The sequence below is a fragment of the Microtus oregoni genome, unplaced genomic scaffold (genome assembly GCF_018167655.1).
Source record: "Microtus oregoni isolate MIOR12 unplaced genomic scaffold, Mior012 000018F_ref0000195, whole genome shotgun sequence".
Lineage (NCBI taxonomy): Eukaryota > Metazoa > Chordata > Mammalia > Rodentia > Cricetidae > Microtus > Microtus oregoni.
The window spans coordinates 33,228,415-33,246,807 of NW_024543077.1; the positions used below are offsets into that span (position 1 = coordinate 33,228,415).

The window sequence follows — 18,393 nt, forward strand, 5'->3', positions numbered from 1 at the left end:
GGCCGTTATCTTACTATCCTTGAACGTTCTGGGTTTTAGGGTCACGTGACCAGACTAGTTGCCTATAGAGATTGGGAGAGTGAAAATAACTAGTCTGCACTAGACACGGAAATGACAGGGCTGTCTAAAGTGCCCAGAACACCGTCATTGGCTTGTTAGAGTAATGGCGTCTGTCTATCTATGGGGGTGCAGATACTGGGAGAGGCCGGAAGAGGGCGTCGGCTCTCCTGCAGCCAGAGTTCCAGTGGCTGTGTAATCCTCACATAGGCGCCGGGAGACTATCTCATGTCCTCCAGAAGAGCGTTGGGCATTCTTAGCCACCAAGCCGCCTCACCAGCCATCCTCTTTAAGTGACCTAAGACCTAAAGTGGAGAGGAGATGGGTAGCCAAGAACCCTCAAGCTGCCGGGGAGCGGGGGTGAGCTCCCCGATGCTGTGCAGAAGTTGGTGTTAGGAGTGATTTGTGCATACCGTGTAGCGGAACTCATGGCGTGTGTTGGGGGTGGGGGCACGAGGGATGAGAATGGGAACACACACATATACTTATGGATGTCCGCGACTGTGTGGAGGTCAGAGATGGGTGCCATTGTCTTCCTCATTCACTCTCTACCCTGTATTCTGAGACGAAATTTCTCACTGAACCTGGAGCTCATACGTCTGGCTCGACCACTGGCTAGCACATCCCAGAATTTTTCATTTCTTTGTCTCCCTGATGTTGGGAGGCTGCTTGTTCATCCTGGTCACCCAGAACCGAACTGTATTATTTAAAGCACTGCTTGGCCCATTAGCTCTAGCTTCTTATTGGCTAACTCTTACATCTTAATTTAACCCATCTCCATTCATCTGTGCATCACCATGAGGTCGTGGCCTACCAGCAAAGTTTCAGCACATCTATCTCCAGTGGCAGCTCTGTGGCTTCTCTCCGACTCCACCTTCTTCCTCCCAGCATTCAGTTTAGTTTTCCCCGCCTAGCTCTGTTCTGCCCTACCAACAGGCCAAGGCAGTTCCTTTATTAACCAATGGTGTTCACAGCATACAGAGGGGAATCCCACATCATCTCCCCAGTGATATTACAGGCACATGCCATAGAGCCCAGTAGTAGCTGAACGAGTCGCTGAACTTTAAAACGAAATCCTCATCTTCGTTCATAGATAGGACTAGCATTTCCTCATCTTTGAAATAACGGGAGTGGGTGGATGGACTCTGGTTCTTCCGCTTCAGCATTTTTGCAGTACGTAAGGTGATTTTCCTTTTGGTCTGCCTCACTGTATACTGTGCTGTGCTGCGCATGGCGATGGCGCTGTGTGCTTGTAGGAATGTGGCGTTGTGAGGGAAGTAGCTTGAAGGGGAAGTTCTAATGTGAGAAGAAATTGTATAGGATACTCCCATTTCGATTATATGATTTTATAGGCTGAGTATGGCAGCGGAAGTACTCGTGCAGCATGCATCTCCTCCAGCCAGAAGCAGATGATGATGGCCCCTGCCAGACTGCCTAGGCAGACCCCTTGCAGGGTATAGCAGCTAATGAGAACTGTCTCAGGAAGGGGGTGGCTCAAGTTTAAGGCCACCATTCTCAGAAGCAATTCATTTTAATTCGGCAAACTATTCATAAATCCTTAGTGCTTTCTTTTTTTTAAATAAACTTATTTATTTATTATGTATACAATATTCTGTCTGTATGCATGCCTGCAGGCCAGAAGAGGACACCAGACCTCATTACAGATGGTTGTGAGCCACCATGTGGTTGCTGGGAATTGAACTCAGGACCTTTGGAAGAGCAGGCGATGCTCTTAACCGCTGAGCCATCTCTCCAGCTCCCTAGTGCTTTCTTTTTATAAGGCGAATTAATGCTAGTTATTGCATCATTAATGCCACTTATTACAGTAGCTGGGCATTGCACCGATGGTAGCATTGGACTTGTCCTTTCACTGCGGAACTTGCAGCTGAACATTCTGGAATGGTTTAATCTATAGTGTTCCTGAGGATTCTGTGAAGATAATTAGGAGTTAGTTACTTCATTATCAGCATGAGAAGATAACTTTGGATTATCATTTAAGTTCAAGTTCTAAACATAAGTTTCTTCCTGACCTAAGAATCAGAAGATTCTTACAGTATCCATGGAAAATAAATACCAAACACTTGGTGTCCGTTAAGACTAATATGCCTGTGTGAATGAGTTTCATATGGTCTTGGTTACAGTTTGTTCCCACAAAAAAAAAAAAAAATTACATCGAAACTCGTAAGCGGGAACACCCCGGTGGTTAAGAATATCCCTTGCTGTAGAGAGGGAAAGCACACATTAGTGGTGGGACAGGAAATTTCACCCCATACAGGCAGGGCTGACTCATGCGGGCCCTGGGAGCTGCCAGGCTGGCTTTGGTGCATGTAAAGCAGTGAGTGAATCGCCGGGGTTCTTGCCAGACCCTGACGCGTTAGCGTCTTGCGGGCTGGAGAAGAGCAAGGGCTTTGCTTTGTCTTGCAGAAGAGATGCGTTGCTTCCTTTCCCAGCAGCCACTCGGAAAAGCCCAACTTGTCAATGGCTCAAATGATCACCCTGAGTGGTTCAGGCACCCTCTAGACGGTTGTACATCCGGGAAGTGGAGAACAAAGGCCTCCAACTCATCTCCCCCCTCCTAAAGAGGGGTGGGATACAGTCTGGAGCACACTTGAGAGTTCTAGAGGCCCGAGGGCAGTGTCCTTAAGAAGGCCGTGTAATTAAAATGGGAGGTGGCAGAGGCTTCCTTTAATAGAGAAGATGAGACACGGGAGTGAGTGCAGACGTCCCACTGACCTGGAGTGGCGTCTCTAGTTGGCTACGGCTTGCTGCTTGCTTACTAATCGGGTGCTTGTGGCCGAAGATTTCTGTGTCGTAGTGTTCTGAACTGGAACCTTTGAGAAACTAGTTTTCTGCTTCTTTTATAATACTCCCAGGCATCTTCTCAAATCTGTGATGCTTGGAAGCAATTTAGACCGTGGTAAAACATGATCTAAATCTGCTCAGAGACCAGCACGGAGAGGAATCTGCTCTGGAAATAGGTTCTGATTTCAAGTCTAAAGTGTAAACCAAGGTGAAAATTCTGGCTGCCCTCACCCCCGCTGGGTGTCACAGAAACGCACCCTGGATGTCGTGTTTCAGCATTTGGGGCTTCTGCTTCATGCGCACAACCCACTGGTTTCTCATGCGATCACCGATGTCTATACAAGAGACAGCAAGTTACTGAAGTTCTCTGGCCCTCCCTGACTTCATCTTTGCAGTGGGAATAATCAAGCGTGTGTCAGGCTGGACCAGGGTCAGTTCTGTATTTATAGCTCCATAAAGTGCCTGGCACATAGTAAACCCTCAATAAATGTCTATTTCCCACTATTAAATGCCGACTCGTTTATTGTCTGTATGGCCTTTCACCAAATACAAATTCTGTAGTGCAGAGACAACCTGTCTATTGCTGAGTAACCAGCAACTGAATAAATCTGACAGCTTTCTCTCACACACATATACACCCCACGTATGCATACATACTACACATGCACATACACCCTACACACGCATACACACAACACATACGACCCCCCATAAACACGCACCCCATATACACATACATTGCACATACACATAACCACATACACACATACCCCACGTATACACATATACTACACAAACATACACGCATATACCACACACATACACACTGAATATCATACATAATTTTATGCGTTTGAAAATTTTAATAAGCAAAACTCCAGATTTAGTGGGTAATTTTATCTATATGCCTTATTTTTGGGTTTCTGGGGATTGAAGGTAGGGCCTTCTTCTTATGCACTCTACCACCAAGCCAAATTCCAGCTCTTTTTTTTCACTGTTTTCCGTGCTCACCCGGCAGGCAGCATGGGGGAGATGCACTCTGCATGTCCTGGGGATGGAGCTCAGGTTTCTAGACATGGTGTCTTACACCTTTTCCCCCTGGGCCACCTCACGGCCCAGCAGTTTTATTTTAACAGCCTCAGTTGGATAGATTTTTCAGGAATGGCCCCACCAAATTCTCTTTCTGTGTCTCACCTTTGGATTGTCCCATCGTCTTTGACTCAGGACTTGACCGTGAGATTTGTTCAGTCTGTGGAACAATTGTCAAGGCGGGGGGGCGGGGGCCTAGCCAGACTTGGACTGGCTGCGTAGTGGAGTTTGCCTTTGCTTTCTCAGGAGTCTCTCTTCGCGACAGTGTGCACAAACATCTGTTTGGTACAGAAGAGGGTCATGAAATGGGCTGCCTGATATGTTTCTATCAGATGTCACTCAGAGAGCCAGGAGCAAGCCCAGGACCATCAGCCTTGCTGGGTTCAGACCAGACAGAGCTACTCAATGCTTCAAGCTACTGAGATCTAGAGTACTTTCTCCCATATAGGCAGTCCAGACGTGGGAGGCCAACTGGAAAAGAGAAGACTCTGTTAGAGATAAAGCTGAGGTCGAAGAGAGTGGCTTTGGGTTTGTCACCTGAACACATAGGTGTGCTAGTAGCCCCCTGGCTGTTAGAAGTCAGGGAGCCAACGATGGCACTAAGTGTTCATGATTTCTCCCCATGGCCATCGCCCCAACTATCTCGCTGGACTGAAGAGCAAGGTCATTGTGTATGTGGTAAGCAGAGCCCAGAAGGACCCAGTCCGCGTCCATGCACCTCAACCCTAGGCCTTACCGTGCAATTGTCCCTCCATTCCTGGGGAGGACCGATGAAGATCTAGGAAGTTTCGTTGGGGACATCCCCTGCAGAGACATGAAGGACAGGAAATGAACCGGCCCTTCTCAGAAGGCTCTTGATTGCTTTTCTCTTACATTTCTATAGAATTTATGGCGTGGTTGCTTCCTGCTTTTGTGTGTTGTCTCCCTTGGGGTGTATTGTTTAGCCTCTATGCTGTATATTGGTAACACATGGAACATGGTTTTTTTTTTTTTTACATTGTGTGAGATTTATAGCTTTGTTCTTTTATATCATATCTTTGATTTCATCAATGGCAAACCATTGAGAAACTGCCTCATCTAATTCATCCTCGAGGAAACTGATCTTAATTTGTTTCTTGACAAGCGTATGCATGAGATGGATTTGGAGAACCCTGTAGGTCAGCGGTTCTTAACCTTCCTAAGGCCCTGACCCTTGGATGCAGGTCCTCACGTGGTGGTGACCCCCGACCATAAAATTATTTTTGTTGCTGCTGTTCTGAATTGTAATGTAAATATTTTTGGAGATAGAGGTTTGTCAAAGGGGTCACGACCCACAGGTTGAGAAGCACTGCTATCGATGAGTCAATCCATTCTTGGGAGCTGGTTAATATCTGCCTACCAGTCAATAGTGTCTGCTTCTAATCTGCCTTCTTTGGGACCACTAATCAGTAACAAGTTAGGAGAGCATGTCATCTTATTTGTAAAACTAGGGCTGGGCTTTGTGCGCATTTTGATTTTTTTTTTCTCTATGTGTGTATGTGGTGGACACGTGTGTGTGTGTGTGTGTGTGTGTGTGTGTGTGTGTGTGTGTGTGTGTCTGGGTGTGTGGAGACCTAAAGTTGATCTCAGTAATCGTCCTCAATTGTTCTTCCTCCTTATCCATTGAGACAGTGTCTCTCAATCAGACACCAAGCTGGCCAGCATAGCTACTGGAAGCCTTCTTGGCTATAATTACGAGCATTCGGCTATGCCTACCAACCCTTACGTGAGCCTCCGGTATTCCAGCATCTTTAAAAGGATGGTATTGATTTAAAATCTGACCCCTAAAAGATAAGTAAACCCATGTTCATATTTAGGATTTTCCAGTAAAAATACTGAGTTCTGCTCAGTATTTCCTGGTGATTGGGTAGTTGGAGGGAAGTCGTGGAGTCTCAGGAGCAGTCAGCATTTTCATTAATGCATGGGCTTGCAGCGTTATCCCGTCCTCGCTGGGGAACTGAGACAAAGATGCGTCTTCATAGGCCTCTTCAAGAGCTTGAACACGCCCTTATCCTTGTTTTCTTTTTTCTTGTTTGTTTTCTTCTTTGATATTCTTTTCTGAGCTAACTGTAGTAGCAACCACTGATGAGATATTAATTTTTTCCTTAACTTCTAAACATCCACTGGCTTGGATGGACAGTTATAAATAAAACCTTCATGTTCCCTCCTGTCCATCTGGACAGTGACCGGAAGGGAGGGACAGCAAACACTTCAGTAAAGATAAGGGACCACCAGGGACAGTTGGAGATGGGGGACCACTGGGGACAGTTGGAGATGGGGGCCACTGAGGGCAATTGGAGATGGGGGGACATGGAGGGCAGTTGGAGATGGGGGGACACCTAGGACAATTGGAGATGGGGACCAACAAGAACAGTTGGAGATGGGGGGCCACCGAGGACGGTTGGAGATGGGGGGGCCACCTAGGACGGTTGGAGATGGGAGGGACACAGGGACAGTTGGAGATGGGGGGACACCTAGGACAACTGGAGATGAAGGGCCACCGAGGACGGTTGGAGATGGGAGGGACACAGGGACAGTTGGAGATGGGGGGACACCTAGGACAACTGGAGATGAAGGGCCACCGAGGACGGTTGGAGATGGGGGGACCACCGAGGACGGTTGGAGATGGGGCCGCTGAGGGCAGTGCCCACAGCTCCTGCTTTTTCGTTCAGGGGCCCTGCTTTTCCTGGGAGAGAGATTGTGTATAAAACAAAGACACTTTTTTGTTTCTAGGCTTGTAATCCTTTTATTATGCCCCAGGGTAATGAGAGTTCTTCTTCCCACCCCTTCTATTCTTTTTACTCATTTTCATTCTTTCGCCTGCTTTCAAAAGCTTTCGTTTTCAGTGAGTGCAGTCACGGGTGTTCCTCTGATGGTGTGCTCAGGGAAGGTGGTCTCCCAGATGAGTGGGTACCTGTGCATCATATAAATTTTAGCTGCTAAAATGTCAGAAGCAGATAGCCCCTGAAGCGCAGAACAGGTCCTTCTGTCGGTCCTTCGTGGGTGATGGCCTGCTAGGTAGGAGGGCAAGTTCTGGCCCAGTCTTCCTTTTTCCCTATTCCCGTATGGCTTAATAAGTTTATCTCTCTCTAATCTGAATTTATGGCGATCTTTACATCTTGAGATGCGGTTGCATTGGGGGTTCTGGACATTCTCACGGATGCTGCTGTACCAGGGATCTGGCATTAAGTCCTCGAAATCTCCCTAGCAGAGGCCCGGCCCATGCTGCAGGCGCTCCCCTGGTGGAGAAGAACCGTGCTGAGTTCTGTTTCTCCTTCATTCAGGGAGCATTTAAGTAAATGAACATGGTCAGGTGAGAAGTCCCTCCAGTGAATGGAGCTTATATTCTCTGCTTTGAGTAATTATTTGGTATGATCTCATGCTGTTTGATTATGTTGGTACATGCACATTTAGCAAAACCACCGAACAGGGAGTGGCTTCAAGGATGCGTGAATTATCTGGGGGCAGGCATCTCCTCTAATTCCTTTTCTACCTGGAAGCTTATGACTTAAGTGAAAAGTTGTAAAGAACCCGAAACAGGCTCCAGGGTAATAGAGTAAGCCTTGTGAGTAGTAAAAACCTTCAACGGCTTCGTAATAAAAGCTGCCTCATTTTGTGAGACAGTTGCTTAGTGAATTCATGGATTTCGTATAAAGTCCATCATTTCCCAAATGTTTAAGAGTTTTGCGCTTCCCCTCCCCCAACAACGACAGAGCCTAAGTATGAGCTTTAGCAACCAAAGCTCCGGGTTCACACTCCGACCAGTGCGGCATGAGCCTCCTTTTCTTGTCTTCGGGGTGGAGGTGACAGAGTCAACCTCAGGGCCAGCACTCAGGGCTGCGTAGGCTCCCAGGGGGAAAGGAAGGTGAAGTTCTGCCTCGGTTTCCCTTTTGTGCCTCTCCTTTTAAACACACGCACCGAGAGTCTCGTTTGAATACGGCGATCACTTCCGACCATATAAGTACATTTGTGGGTCCGCGTTCTTTGTCACATTGCTGGCCTTTAACTCGCTGGCGCTAACGGCGATGGATCCCACAGCCGTCGCTGAGCCTGACAGCCGCCGCTGTTTCTACACTGTCTGTCATCAACATTTTCAAAGCGGCCGAATGCCCGGCTCAGTAGCCCATGGCAGCCACACAGTGCAGCCCATGAGTCACGTGCTTTCTGAAGGTCTTATTTTGTGTCTCGATGTGTAGGAGAGAACGTGTCCATGCTGCCGAGAACGTTCGTCTCTGTAACAGCGGTGCCACTGTTACTGCTGGGTGAGAAGAGCAGGCTTGGGAGGTGTCCAGTGTGTCCAGGGTGTGGCCAAGCTCTTAGGGATCTGTAAAACCTGGGTTCTTCACTTACTCTGCCTTCCTCACCCTCTCAGTCATGAGCAGCTTGTGGTCTCTGTCTAGAAGTGTGTGTGTGTGTGTGTGTGTGTGTGTGTGTGTGTGTGTGTGTGCTTGTGCTCACATGCACGCGTGTGCCATGGTGCTTGTGCGGAGGTCAGATTTCCGGAGTTGGTCCTCTCCTTTGTCTGAGGCAGGGCATCATAGTCATTGCTGGAGTACCAGGCAGTTAACTCCTGAGATTTTGGGGATTCTCCTCGCTCCTTCGATCTCACCGGACATGCACTGCCACATCTTGGTTTTCCTTGCCCTCCGGGTATCCGAACTCTGACCCACATATGTGCTTGGCACGTGCTCTGTCCTCTGAGTCATTCCCCAGCTGTCCGTGTCTCATCTCACCTGGAAAGGCTGTTGTTGTATTGGTGTGTGTGGCGCGGTCGGTCACTGACCAGAGAAAGAAAGCCTTCCTGTTTGCTGATTGCTGAATTGTTCCCGGTGCCGAGTGGGCGGTGATTCCGCTGCAGGAATCTGTGTGTGAATGAACAAAGCAGAATATGGCCCTTGTTTGTGTTCCTCCTGTAGTCAGTTACTTTCTTCAAGGCGTGGGGACTTCTTTGAGGATTAGCTTCTCTGTGAGGAATCTGTCCCTGGCTTCTTTGTTCCCAGAATTGCACACTAACTTCTGCCAGGATCTCTCAGAAGCTTGACCACTTGAGAAATAGAACCATACTGTCTTTTTAGTTATTTATTTTTCTGCACTCGTGGATATATGTTAATTGCCTGAAATTTCTTTTTTTTTAATGTATTTATTATGTCTATAGTGTTCTGAGCACCAGATCTCATTACAGATGGGTGTGAATCATCATGTGGTGGCTGGGAATTGAACTCAGGACCTCCAGAACAGCAGTCAGTTCTTTTAACCTCTGAGCCATCTCTCCAGCCCATAAATTCCATTTCTTTACAGATGGCGAATATTATCCGCTGTCTTTACCCCTGAGTTGTATTGATCTGTGCTTCTCACTTTTTACCCCTACTTTTTGCTTTACCACAGTTTGGGGAGACCTTGCGGTCACCCAAGTCTTGTGACAGCTGGAGACGAACATAAACTAATCTGGAATAGATAGGTTTTGCCTCCCATCTCTTTGTTCTCTTTGTTTTGTTTTTTGAAACAGGGTTTCTCTGTGTAGCTTTTGGAGCCTGTCCTGGAACTAGCTCTTGTAGACCAGGCTGGCCTCAAACTCACAGAGATCCTCCTGCCTCTGCCTCACAAGTGCTGGGATTAAAAGCATGCGCCACCACCTCCCGGCTTCATCTCTTTGTTCTTAGAAGCAACCAGATGTATTTAGAGCCTTCTAGGTCCCCGTTCACTGTGGCTCTGCAGTGTTAAATTCTTCCCTCCCTGCATCCTCAAACGCCCTTGCAGATGCCACAAACACAAATGAAGAAGATCAGTGAGCGTTCCCTCGGGAACCTTCACGGTGCTCTCCCTTTGACTTCACACCCAGTTCAATAGCATCTGGGTTTCAATGTGTTTAGGACTAAGTGTGTCGGGAACATCAGTAAAGAGAACCGATGGCTTAGAATGTCATCGCTACGGTGTTGTGTAGCTAAAAGCGTGCGTTTATAAGGATACGTCTTAAAATTAGCTTTTGCCAGCAGAGCTTGGCTGGGTTTCTGTGTCTCTGGTGAGGGGTTAGTGGGATTCTAGGCAGGAGGAGAACTGCCTCCTTTCTGGTTTGTTAGTTTGTCATTGCTGAGTGTGAAAAATTGACGAGACCGTGCGTTTAAGAGAGGGAAAAGTGTCTGGAGCCAGTGAATGAATAGGGCCAGGTGACACAAGATCCTCAAACTTTGGTGATCTAGAGAACCCGCTCTAATTCTGCCGAAAGGCAAAGGGCATACGTGGAGCCCGGAAGACGCGTGTTGTCGGGTGGTCTGATTTCAAATCTGGCTTCCCCAGATAGCCTTGCCCGTGTGCTCAGCTGTGCAGTGAGACCCACTGAAACAAGACACTGTTCAAGAAACACTCACACCCAGGGCCCGGCAGTTTGTCTGTTCACTTCATAATTAAGATGTGGAGTATGAAAGGATGCTTTTCGGTGCTTACATTTGCGACGTTATATTTTTGAAACTTTAATGTGACCATCAAACGCCTAATAGGATACTAGTGTTAAGAGCTATTATCCTGAACGGGTCTGTTGGGAATAACTGCCTATGTTGGTGATTTTAGTCGAGTTGTGCTTCTGTTTCGAGGAAGCCCTTAAAATATAACTTCTTTTATTGTTTTATTTTAGTAGTATAAAGTAACGAAAGAGGAAGCAAGAATTAGTCATAGTTGAAGGCAAAACGGATTTTATGCAATTTAATTTTCTTCTTTCTTTTTTTTTTTCCTGTTAGATCTCTTAGAGAAATCTCGTGTCGTTAAGCAGCCAAGAGGCGAAAGAAACTTCCACGTCTTCTATCAGCTGCTCTCTGGAGCCTCTGAGGAACTGCTCCGTAAGTCCGCGTCTCTATTTGCTTTTTATTGTCGCAGCGATTCCTGAAGCCTTCTCTACGCCACACGTTCCCGTATGTTTTCCCTGTCGGCATTCTCGTTGCATCTTCTGTTTTCTCCTGCCGCAGCCCAGCATCTCTGTCTTATGTCCGCATCTCACCAGGGACCAAGTCATACACCTCAGGCGTGTTAGGGGAGCCTTCTGGACAGGGAAGGACCGCTCACACATTTAAAAGTGAAACAGAGGACCATAACACTTATGGGAAGAAAATTGGCAATGTGTGATAAAGGCCTACGATTATGGAAGAGTTTTCTGAGTGAGGATTTTAAAAACCATGGGGAACGGGGTGGGCAAGATGTCTCAATGGTAAAGGCACTTGCGTTCAAGTCTGCTAACCTGAGTTCTGCCTCCTGGACTTAACATGGTTTAAAGAGAGAACCAGCTCTCACAAGCTGTCCTGACTCTACCCCCTTGCCACGATGCTACAAATGCATGTACTTACCATACATGCCTTCACAAGTGTACAGAGAAAATGGATACGTGTAATAATTTTTAAAGTCCTAGGGAAGATATTTGAGGCCATACAAGAGTTAACCATCTGACCTTCAGAGATTTTTGTGGCATTAACATAAGTTCACAAGGAAATTATTAATTGCTGCTGGCTACGCCATCAAACAGTTAAAGCAAGAAGAGCTATGGAAAACCGCTCACACTCAGAGAGGCACGCTCTGTCCGTTACTTTTCTTCTTTCTGTGACTGAATACTTAGGAAGAAGCCGTGTAAGAGCGGGAAGGTGATTTGGCTCAGGGTCCGAGGAACACAGGGATGGCAGTGGTGGTAACCGTGTTGGCACTTGTACCAGTTGACCGTATGACTGCTCACATCTGGGCAGACCAGCAGCACCGTGAGGTGAATGCTGGCGTTCCTGAGGCTCGCTCTGGGCCCCATGGATGCCTCCACCCACATATTATCCAGTCTATTCTCACTCTGTTAAACCTCTCTCAGAACACCGAGAGGTTCTGAGGCGATCTAAATTCAGTTGACAATGAAAATTAACCCTCATCACCATGGAATAGTCAACAGTTGTGCTAGGCAGTGGTGGCGCACGCCTTTAATCCCAGCGCTCGGGAGGCAGAGGCAGGCGGATCTCTGTGAGTTCCAGGCCAGCCTGGTCTACAGAGCGAATGCCAGGACAGGCTCCAAAGCTACACAGAGAAACCCTGTCTCCAGAAACAAGCAAAAACAAGCAACAGCAACAAACAGTCGGCACATGCACCCTAAAACACACTGAGTTACCCACTCGGCATATACTAGCGGAAGCGCGGAAAGGAACAGCTAGGAAGAGTGTTCTGATGTCTAGACTTGGAATTTACTGATCTAATGAGTGCGCCCGATTGTTGGTAGCAATCTTCCAAAGAATCACCGGATGGTCAGTCTGTAGCCAGTCACACCACTTTATGGGGTATATCATAATGATTCATGTGAGCCCAAGTTATATGAAGGACGTTTTCCACCCCCTTGTGTTTAGCTATCCTCCATCCCAATATTTTCCATGCAATAATAAATGCTCAGCAGTAACAAAAGTGGGCTTGGGAGAATCACTGCTATTGATCTCTGTCCATATGGTCAGTCATTTGAAATACATTTCCTGACCTAACGTATCGCTTTGCGTGCCTGACTCCACAGAGAAGCTGAAGCTGGAGCGGGATTTCAGCAGATACAACTACCTGAGCCTGGACTCCGCCAAAGTTAACGGTGTGGATGATGCTGCTAATTTCAGAACTGTCAGGGTAAGAGGAGTGCCTTCTCCGTGCTTGAGAATGGGCAGCCCCGTTGCTTAGCCAGAACCGCTGCCAGTTCAGTTTTCTCTGCATTGTCGTTTATCCCGCCCCCCCCCCCCCCCCGGGTTAGACGCGTTCATTGTGCATCCCCCAGGTTAGAGAATTCATTGCGTTTTCATTCATGCGGGTTTGCACCCGCTCACTAATCACCCCAGGTTGTGAAGGCCATGTTCACTAGAGCGTGCTGTTTTACCATTGGTGAAAAGGAGCCTGCATCTTTTGTTCTGGGACTTGACTCTCGGTGTGTGTTGAAATTCCATGTGTTTTTATAGCCAAAGCTAATTTCACAAATATGAAAACTGCCCTTGGGTCCTCTTAAGTCCAAAGTGTTTTCAGGCAGAAAATCCTGTTTTTCGGGGGATTTACGTGTCAGAAGAGTTCGAGTTCCTCATTCTAGAAAAGAAGCTGACTTCTGCGCAATCCTCTCTTTTCTGGCTTTATGTGGCATACACTCTCTGACATCATGGTCCCTGGGCTCTACTTCGCAGTGGGACAGCTGAGGCTGCGGGGAGGAGCGGGGCTGGGACAGACGAAGCCAGATTGGCACCCGTTAATGTTGAGGCAGAATGGAGGGGATGCGGGGTGTTTTCCTCATTCCTGCTACTTGTGTATACGTTTGGAGATTTCCATAACCCAAAGTGTCCATAACTCTCACCGCTGTATAAACTAGTGCCACACGTACGGAGGAGAGTAGTACCAGCTGGTGTCAGGACGAAAGCCATTTGTAGAGCTGTATACACACCGGCATATGGAAGCCATAGTCCGGACGTGATTTTTGTTTTAAGACTTGCATCCAAGGCCAGCTCTGTAACCACTCTGCCTGGCACATGCTTGGCACTCGGTGCACATTTGTGAATGAGTGAGTGTCCCTGGGACCCTCCGGGGTTCTTCACCTTTGCAGGCCAGGGTTCTTCTCATCTGTGAAATAAGCAAGGGCTGTTTCTGTTGTTGACGGCTGTAGAGACATCTTGTTTGGCTTTATTTCTAGAATCAGAATCCCTGTGTGGAAAAAAAAAAAAAAGATGACATGTATGGAAACCAGCTGGTTGATTTGAAACGGGGGGGGGGGGGGGGGGGCTGAGGCTCAACTCCCAGCCTCCTCTTGTGTACACAACTCTGCCATTAAGTGTGCCTGGAAGGCTCTGAAGTCACAGTCTGGAACCACGGAGCAAGATAATTGTTTTGTGTTTTAATTTTTTTTTTTTTTTACCCCAGAAGTAAATCTGTAGTAGCAGAATTTATTAGGTTTCATTATATGTTGAAAACAAGCAAACACCCACAGACACACAGCTGCAGAAGGCAAACAGGTGCCCCTCTCTCTCCTCAGAACGCCATGCAGATCGTGGGCTTCACGGACCACGAAACCGAGTCGGTCCTGGAGGTCGTGGCCGCCGTCCTGAAGCTGGGGAACATCGAGTTCAAGCCCGAGTCTCGAGTGAATGGCCTGGATGAGAGCAAAATCAAAGATAAAAACGGTCAGTCAGTGGGGGATCCCCTGACTCGGGGCTCCTGCTTTGAACTGCTGCCCAGTCTCTAGTCTAGAAAGCCAACCTTGGGCTTCCCATCAGTTTGAAAGAATTTACTAGCGAAACTAAACCGAAACCCCCCGTGGCAATGATGTTTGCCCTTCTCTAGTTCGTACCTGTTTACGTGCCGAGCGTGATGTAGAAAGAACAGCCGAGGGCTTGATAGTGACCACGGGTACCTCACTGTTTGTGCCCGTCTTCTTCTGCTCCCCAACAGAGTTAAAAGAAATCTGCGAACTGACCAGCATCGATCAGTTGGTTCTAGAAAGAGCCTTTAGTTTCCGGACCGTCGAAGCAAAGCAGGAGAAAGTTTCGACCACCTTGAACGTGGCTCAGGTGGGTGAATTGTAACATGCAGAGGAAAAGGTTCCTTACGTGATGATACTTTTATGGCATATGTTATTTTGCAGACAGTTAGTTACCTCATGGTCAGGCTATATTCCACATACCGTTCTAGGCATTGGCAACACTAAGGAAAACTAAACAGATTAGGGGGGTGTTGGAGAATAGGGTAATGGTCAGTAGATGCCGTAAGTAATCTAGCGAGCAGCAGTTGCTGAGTACAGTGACAGAGAGAGATAGAACGGGATGAGGAAGATCGATGTCCATAGGGACAGGAAGGAAGATGATGCTTATGATTGAAAGTGATCTGGGAACCGCACAGAGAGAGCATCCTGCAGAGATGGGTACGATCTATGATCCTCCTCGTGTCTCAAAGGGTCCCTCTGACTGGCTGTCAAGAGCAGAGCCTAGGGGAAACAGAGCAGAAGGGCAGTTGGCGGAGCACTCGCCAGTCCAGACCCAGATGGTTGCATTGAAGCCAGGGCATGGGACCTGTCTGGACCTGCTTTGAACTCGAGGCTACGGAATTGCTGACGGTTTAATGCCTGGTGGAAGAAGAGTAAAGGGAGGGCGGTTGATTCAGAGAAGAAACAGGTAGACAGGAGAAGCCCAGATGGTCAAGGCAGACTCTCTGTCTTCTATGTTGTACCCCAACTATGCCACTGGACTCTTCCTAAGACCCGAATCTGAGTTGCTTCTGCAGATGCGTGTGCAATGCGTATGCAACCTAAGCACATTCAGGTTGCATCTGGAGGCCCTCGTGGCGTGAACTGTTTGGTCTGTTGAGTTTGACATTTTTCTCCCTGTCAGTGCTGATCTGGGCTGTAATCAAATGGCCAACTCAGGGCTTTTCACTTGGGTCTGCTTCCTTTACACACTATTGTGTCTTCTGGTCTCTCTTCCTTACACCTAGCCGCCAGCCGCTGGGAAGCTGCAGAGTCGGACTTATCCAGTCCGATCTCATTCCTGTAAGTGATGGCTTCGGCCTTCAAATCTCTTGGAGTCAGCTGACTCCTCAGTCAGGGAGAACTGACCTCACTGAGAAAATATGCAGAGCACGTACCCCCACAAACCCATATTGGCGAAACCAAGACTAAGAAGAGCTCTGTGGACAGATAGGATTTACCTGGGAAAGAATATCCATCTGCCAGCCAGCCTGGGCTCCGGTTTAGTCAGGATTCACAACATGCCTGGGAAGGTCAAGTTGGACCCAGAGAATGCATGCAGTGGGGCTCAGACTTGGACATTCGTCATAGTTACCTGGGTGGCTTGTCTTAGGATCCTTCTGTCTGTCTATCCCTCCCGAGAGGTGGGGTCCTGCGGTCTGGTTTAGCACTAAAGAAGTTGGGATTCTGATACAAGCAAAGGTACACTGCCTGCCGCAGGCTCACATTTGAGAGAGGCCATCCAACTAGGTTAGCAGCCAGAAGGGTTGTTCTGTATGAAGTGAGGCCACGGAAGGCCTGTGTTTCAGAGGCCGTGGAAATACGTGGACTAGGGATCTGCTTTTCTGGTATTATCTTCTTGCTTTTATTCATCCTCTCCAGAAACCAGACCCAGTTCCTCTTTTAGGCTGTCCAGCGTCTACCATGATGCTCTGCTTAGACTCAGGCCCTCTGTAATCTGACTCCACTGATGTGACTTATCTGAGTGTTTTGTTTGTTTTGGTTTTTTTGCAGGGTTTCTCTGTGTAGCCCTAGCTGCCCTGGAACTAGCTCTTGCGGACCAGGCTGGCCTTGAGCTCACAGAGATCTGCTTGCCTCTGCTTCAAGTGCTGAGGTTAAAGGCTTGTGCCACCACCACCACCAGACCCGAGTTTATTTTTTCTTGGTGTTTTTCCTCTTGTTTATCCACCATCCGTATGCCATTGCTCCTTGCTTCTGCCCGTCTGTGGGGTTCATGTGACTGTTCTCTATACAGAGAGATTTGCCTGATGAAATAGGCTCCTAAACCCCCATCTCCTGACCTCTTTCTTCTCTGTACTGAGTGAGGTCTTTGTGGTGATCTAGGTGATCTCTGCTGCTCTGCGGCTGCCTCCCCATCTGTATCCCACCTTGCCTACTTAGCACTTCCCATCCCAGCCTCTCGGAAGTAGATGGCACCAGGGCTTTTCCTCCCTGGGCATCCAGCAGATGCAGAAAAGCAGACTGGAAAAGCAGACATTTTCCCTGTGTGCTTGGGGTCTGAGGCAGTGAATTATCACCCTTGGTGTGCTCCTCCTTTCCATACAGCAGAGTAGCGATCCTTAGATGGGGGCCGGTGTCCCTGCCCTCCCTGTTTTTGGGTTTCTGGCATAGAGCACGTGGTTTGATTCCGTTTCTGGGGCGTCAGCATAGCAAGAGTAGCGGCCCACGGCACCAGGCTCAGCATCAGAAGCAGACTTTACTTGGGCACTGGATAGTTTGGTTTTTAACTGCTTTTTAAAATTGAGAGTTTGCGTGCCTTCATCTAGAATCCATCCTCCGGCCCTCCAGATTCTCCCCTCCCCACTTCCTGTACATTTCTGTCACGGTCTAAAAGCATTTGAATTTGTGACTTCCGAAATAGAGCATTTGTGTGAAAGCTGAGAAGAAGAGAGTACTGGCTGTGACTTTACCCTCAGAACTATACAACAGCACTTGGGAGCATAGTGTCACCCAGTTCCCGCTGCCCATCACAAGGGTGCTTTGTTGGGGCCAGAGGGTGGGCAGCTGGGTAACTGCTGATAGGAAGGATGTTTGGAAAGTAAGAGGTATTTGGAGATGACTTGGAGTCACAAGAAGAAGAGGGAAGGGATCAGGAAATGACAGTAACGGATACTAGTTATAGAACTGGATACCTCAGAAGTTCTAACACAACTGTGTACAAGCACCCCACACTTAAATCACCTGTTTCAGGGCAGTGGAAACCCCACAGACGGCTGTTAGACACGGGAGATCTCAGTTCTCTTGGGGCTGCATACTTTGTTTTTGATTTCTGCTGTGGAATCTCACCACGACCGCAGGCTCTCTCCATTTTCCCTTCTTCCCCTACCTTTCCCTCCTTCCCTTCCCTTCCCTCCCCCTCCTTCCCTTCCCTCCCCTTGCTATCACTCCCCTTCTCTCTCCTCTCCTTCTCTCCCCACCCCATCCCTTTTCCCTCCCCTACCTTTCCCCTTCCCTGCCTTTCCCTCCTTCCCTTCCCTCCCCTTCCCTTTCCTGTCTCTCTTCTCCCCTTCTCTCCCCTCCCCTTTCTTCCTTCTCTCCTTCCCCTCTTCTCTTCTCCCCACTTTCTTCTCCCGTTTTCTTCCCTTCTTCCTCTTCCCCTTCCTATCTCGTTCCTTCTCCCTGCCCTCCTTCCTTCTCTCTCCAACTTCTAGCAGATTTTCTAGGTTTATTCCCCATTCCTGCTTTCCACACTGTCTGAGACACAAGGGATTAAACACAGGCTGGTGGGCCTGGTGGGGCGGAGGGCTTTCTCTCCTGAGCCGACTCTCTGTCGGCCCCAGTTTTTAGAAACTTTATATCTCTCTACGGCGTCCTTCTTTCTCTGCTTTTCATCTTCTGAAATATTCTAAATTCTTTCCCAAGTATTCCATCAATTATACTTTCTCTTTCCTCTTTTTGTTGTTTCGTTTGTTTGTTGTTTTTCTAGATGGGTTTCTCTGTAGAACAGTCCTGGTTGTGCTAGAATTCACTGTGTAGTCCAGGCTGGCCTCGAACCAGGCTGTCTGCCTGCCTCTACCCCTGAGTGCTGGGATTAAAGGTGCGAGCCACCACCGCCCAGCGCTGGATTTCCTTCTGTATCTCTTCGGTTAAAGAATTAGGTTTTAGCTGAAAGGAAGAAAAAAAAGTTAATTGATTGCTTTAGTCTGAGCTGTTTTGTTTTCTTTCCTTTGTGTTTGTATCGGGGGTGGTTACTGTATTAAGGG

The 18,393-nt window shown here is 48.0% G+C and overlaps 1 protein-coding gene across 5 annotated transcripts in view; it reads left to right on the forward strand.

Annotated features, from left to right (window-relative positions):
• Positions 1–18,393, forward strand: part of Myo1b (myosin IB) — a 151,696-nt gene that overhangs the window by 91,555 nt on the left and 41,748 nt on the right. For all 5 annotated transcript variants that reach the window (XM_041668131.1, XM_041668133.1, XM_041668134.1 and 2 more), the window contains 4 exons: positions 10,698–10,796; positions 12,482–12,585; positions 13,964–14,111; positions 14,380–14,498. In XM_041668131.1, coding sequence (XP_041524065.1) covers positions 10,698–10,796; positions 12,482–12,585; positions 13,964–14,111; positions 14,380–14,498 — 470 coding nt within the window. The remainder of the gene's footprint in view (positions 1–10,697; positions 10,797–12,481; positions 12,586–13,963; positions 14,112–14,379; positions 14,499–18,393) is intronic.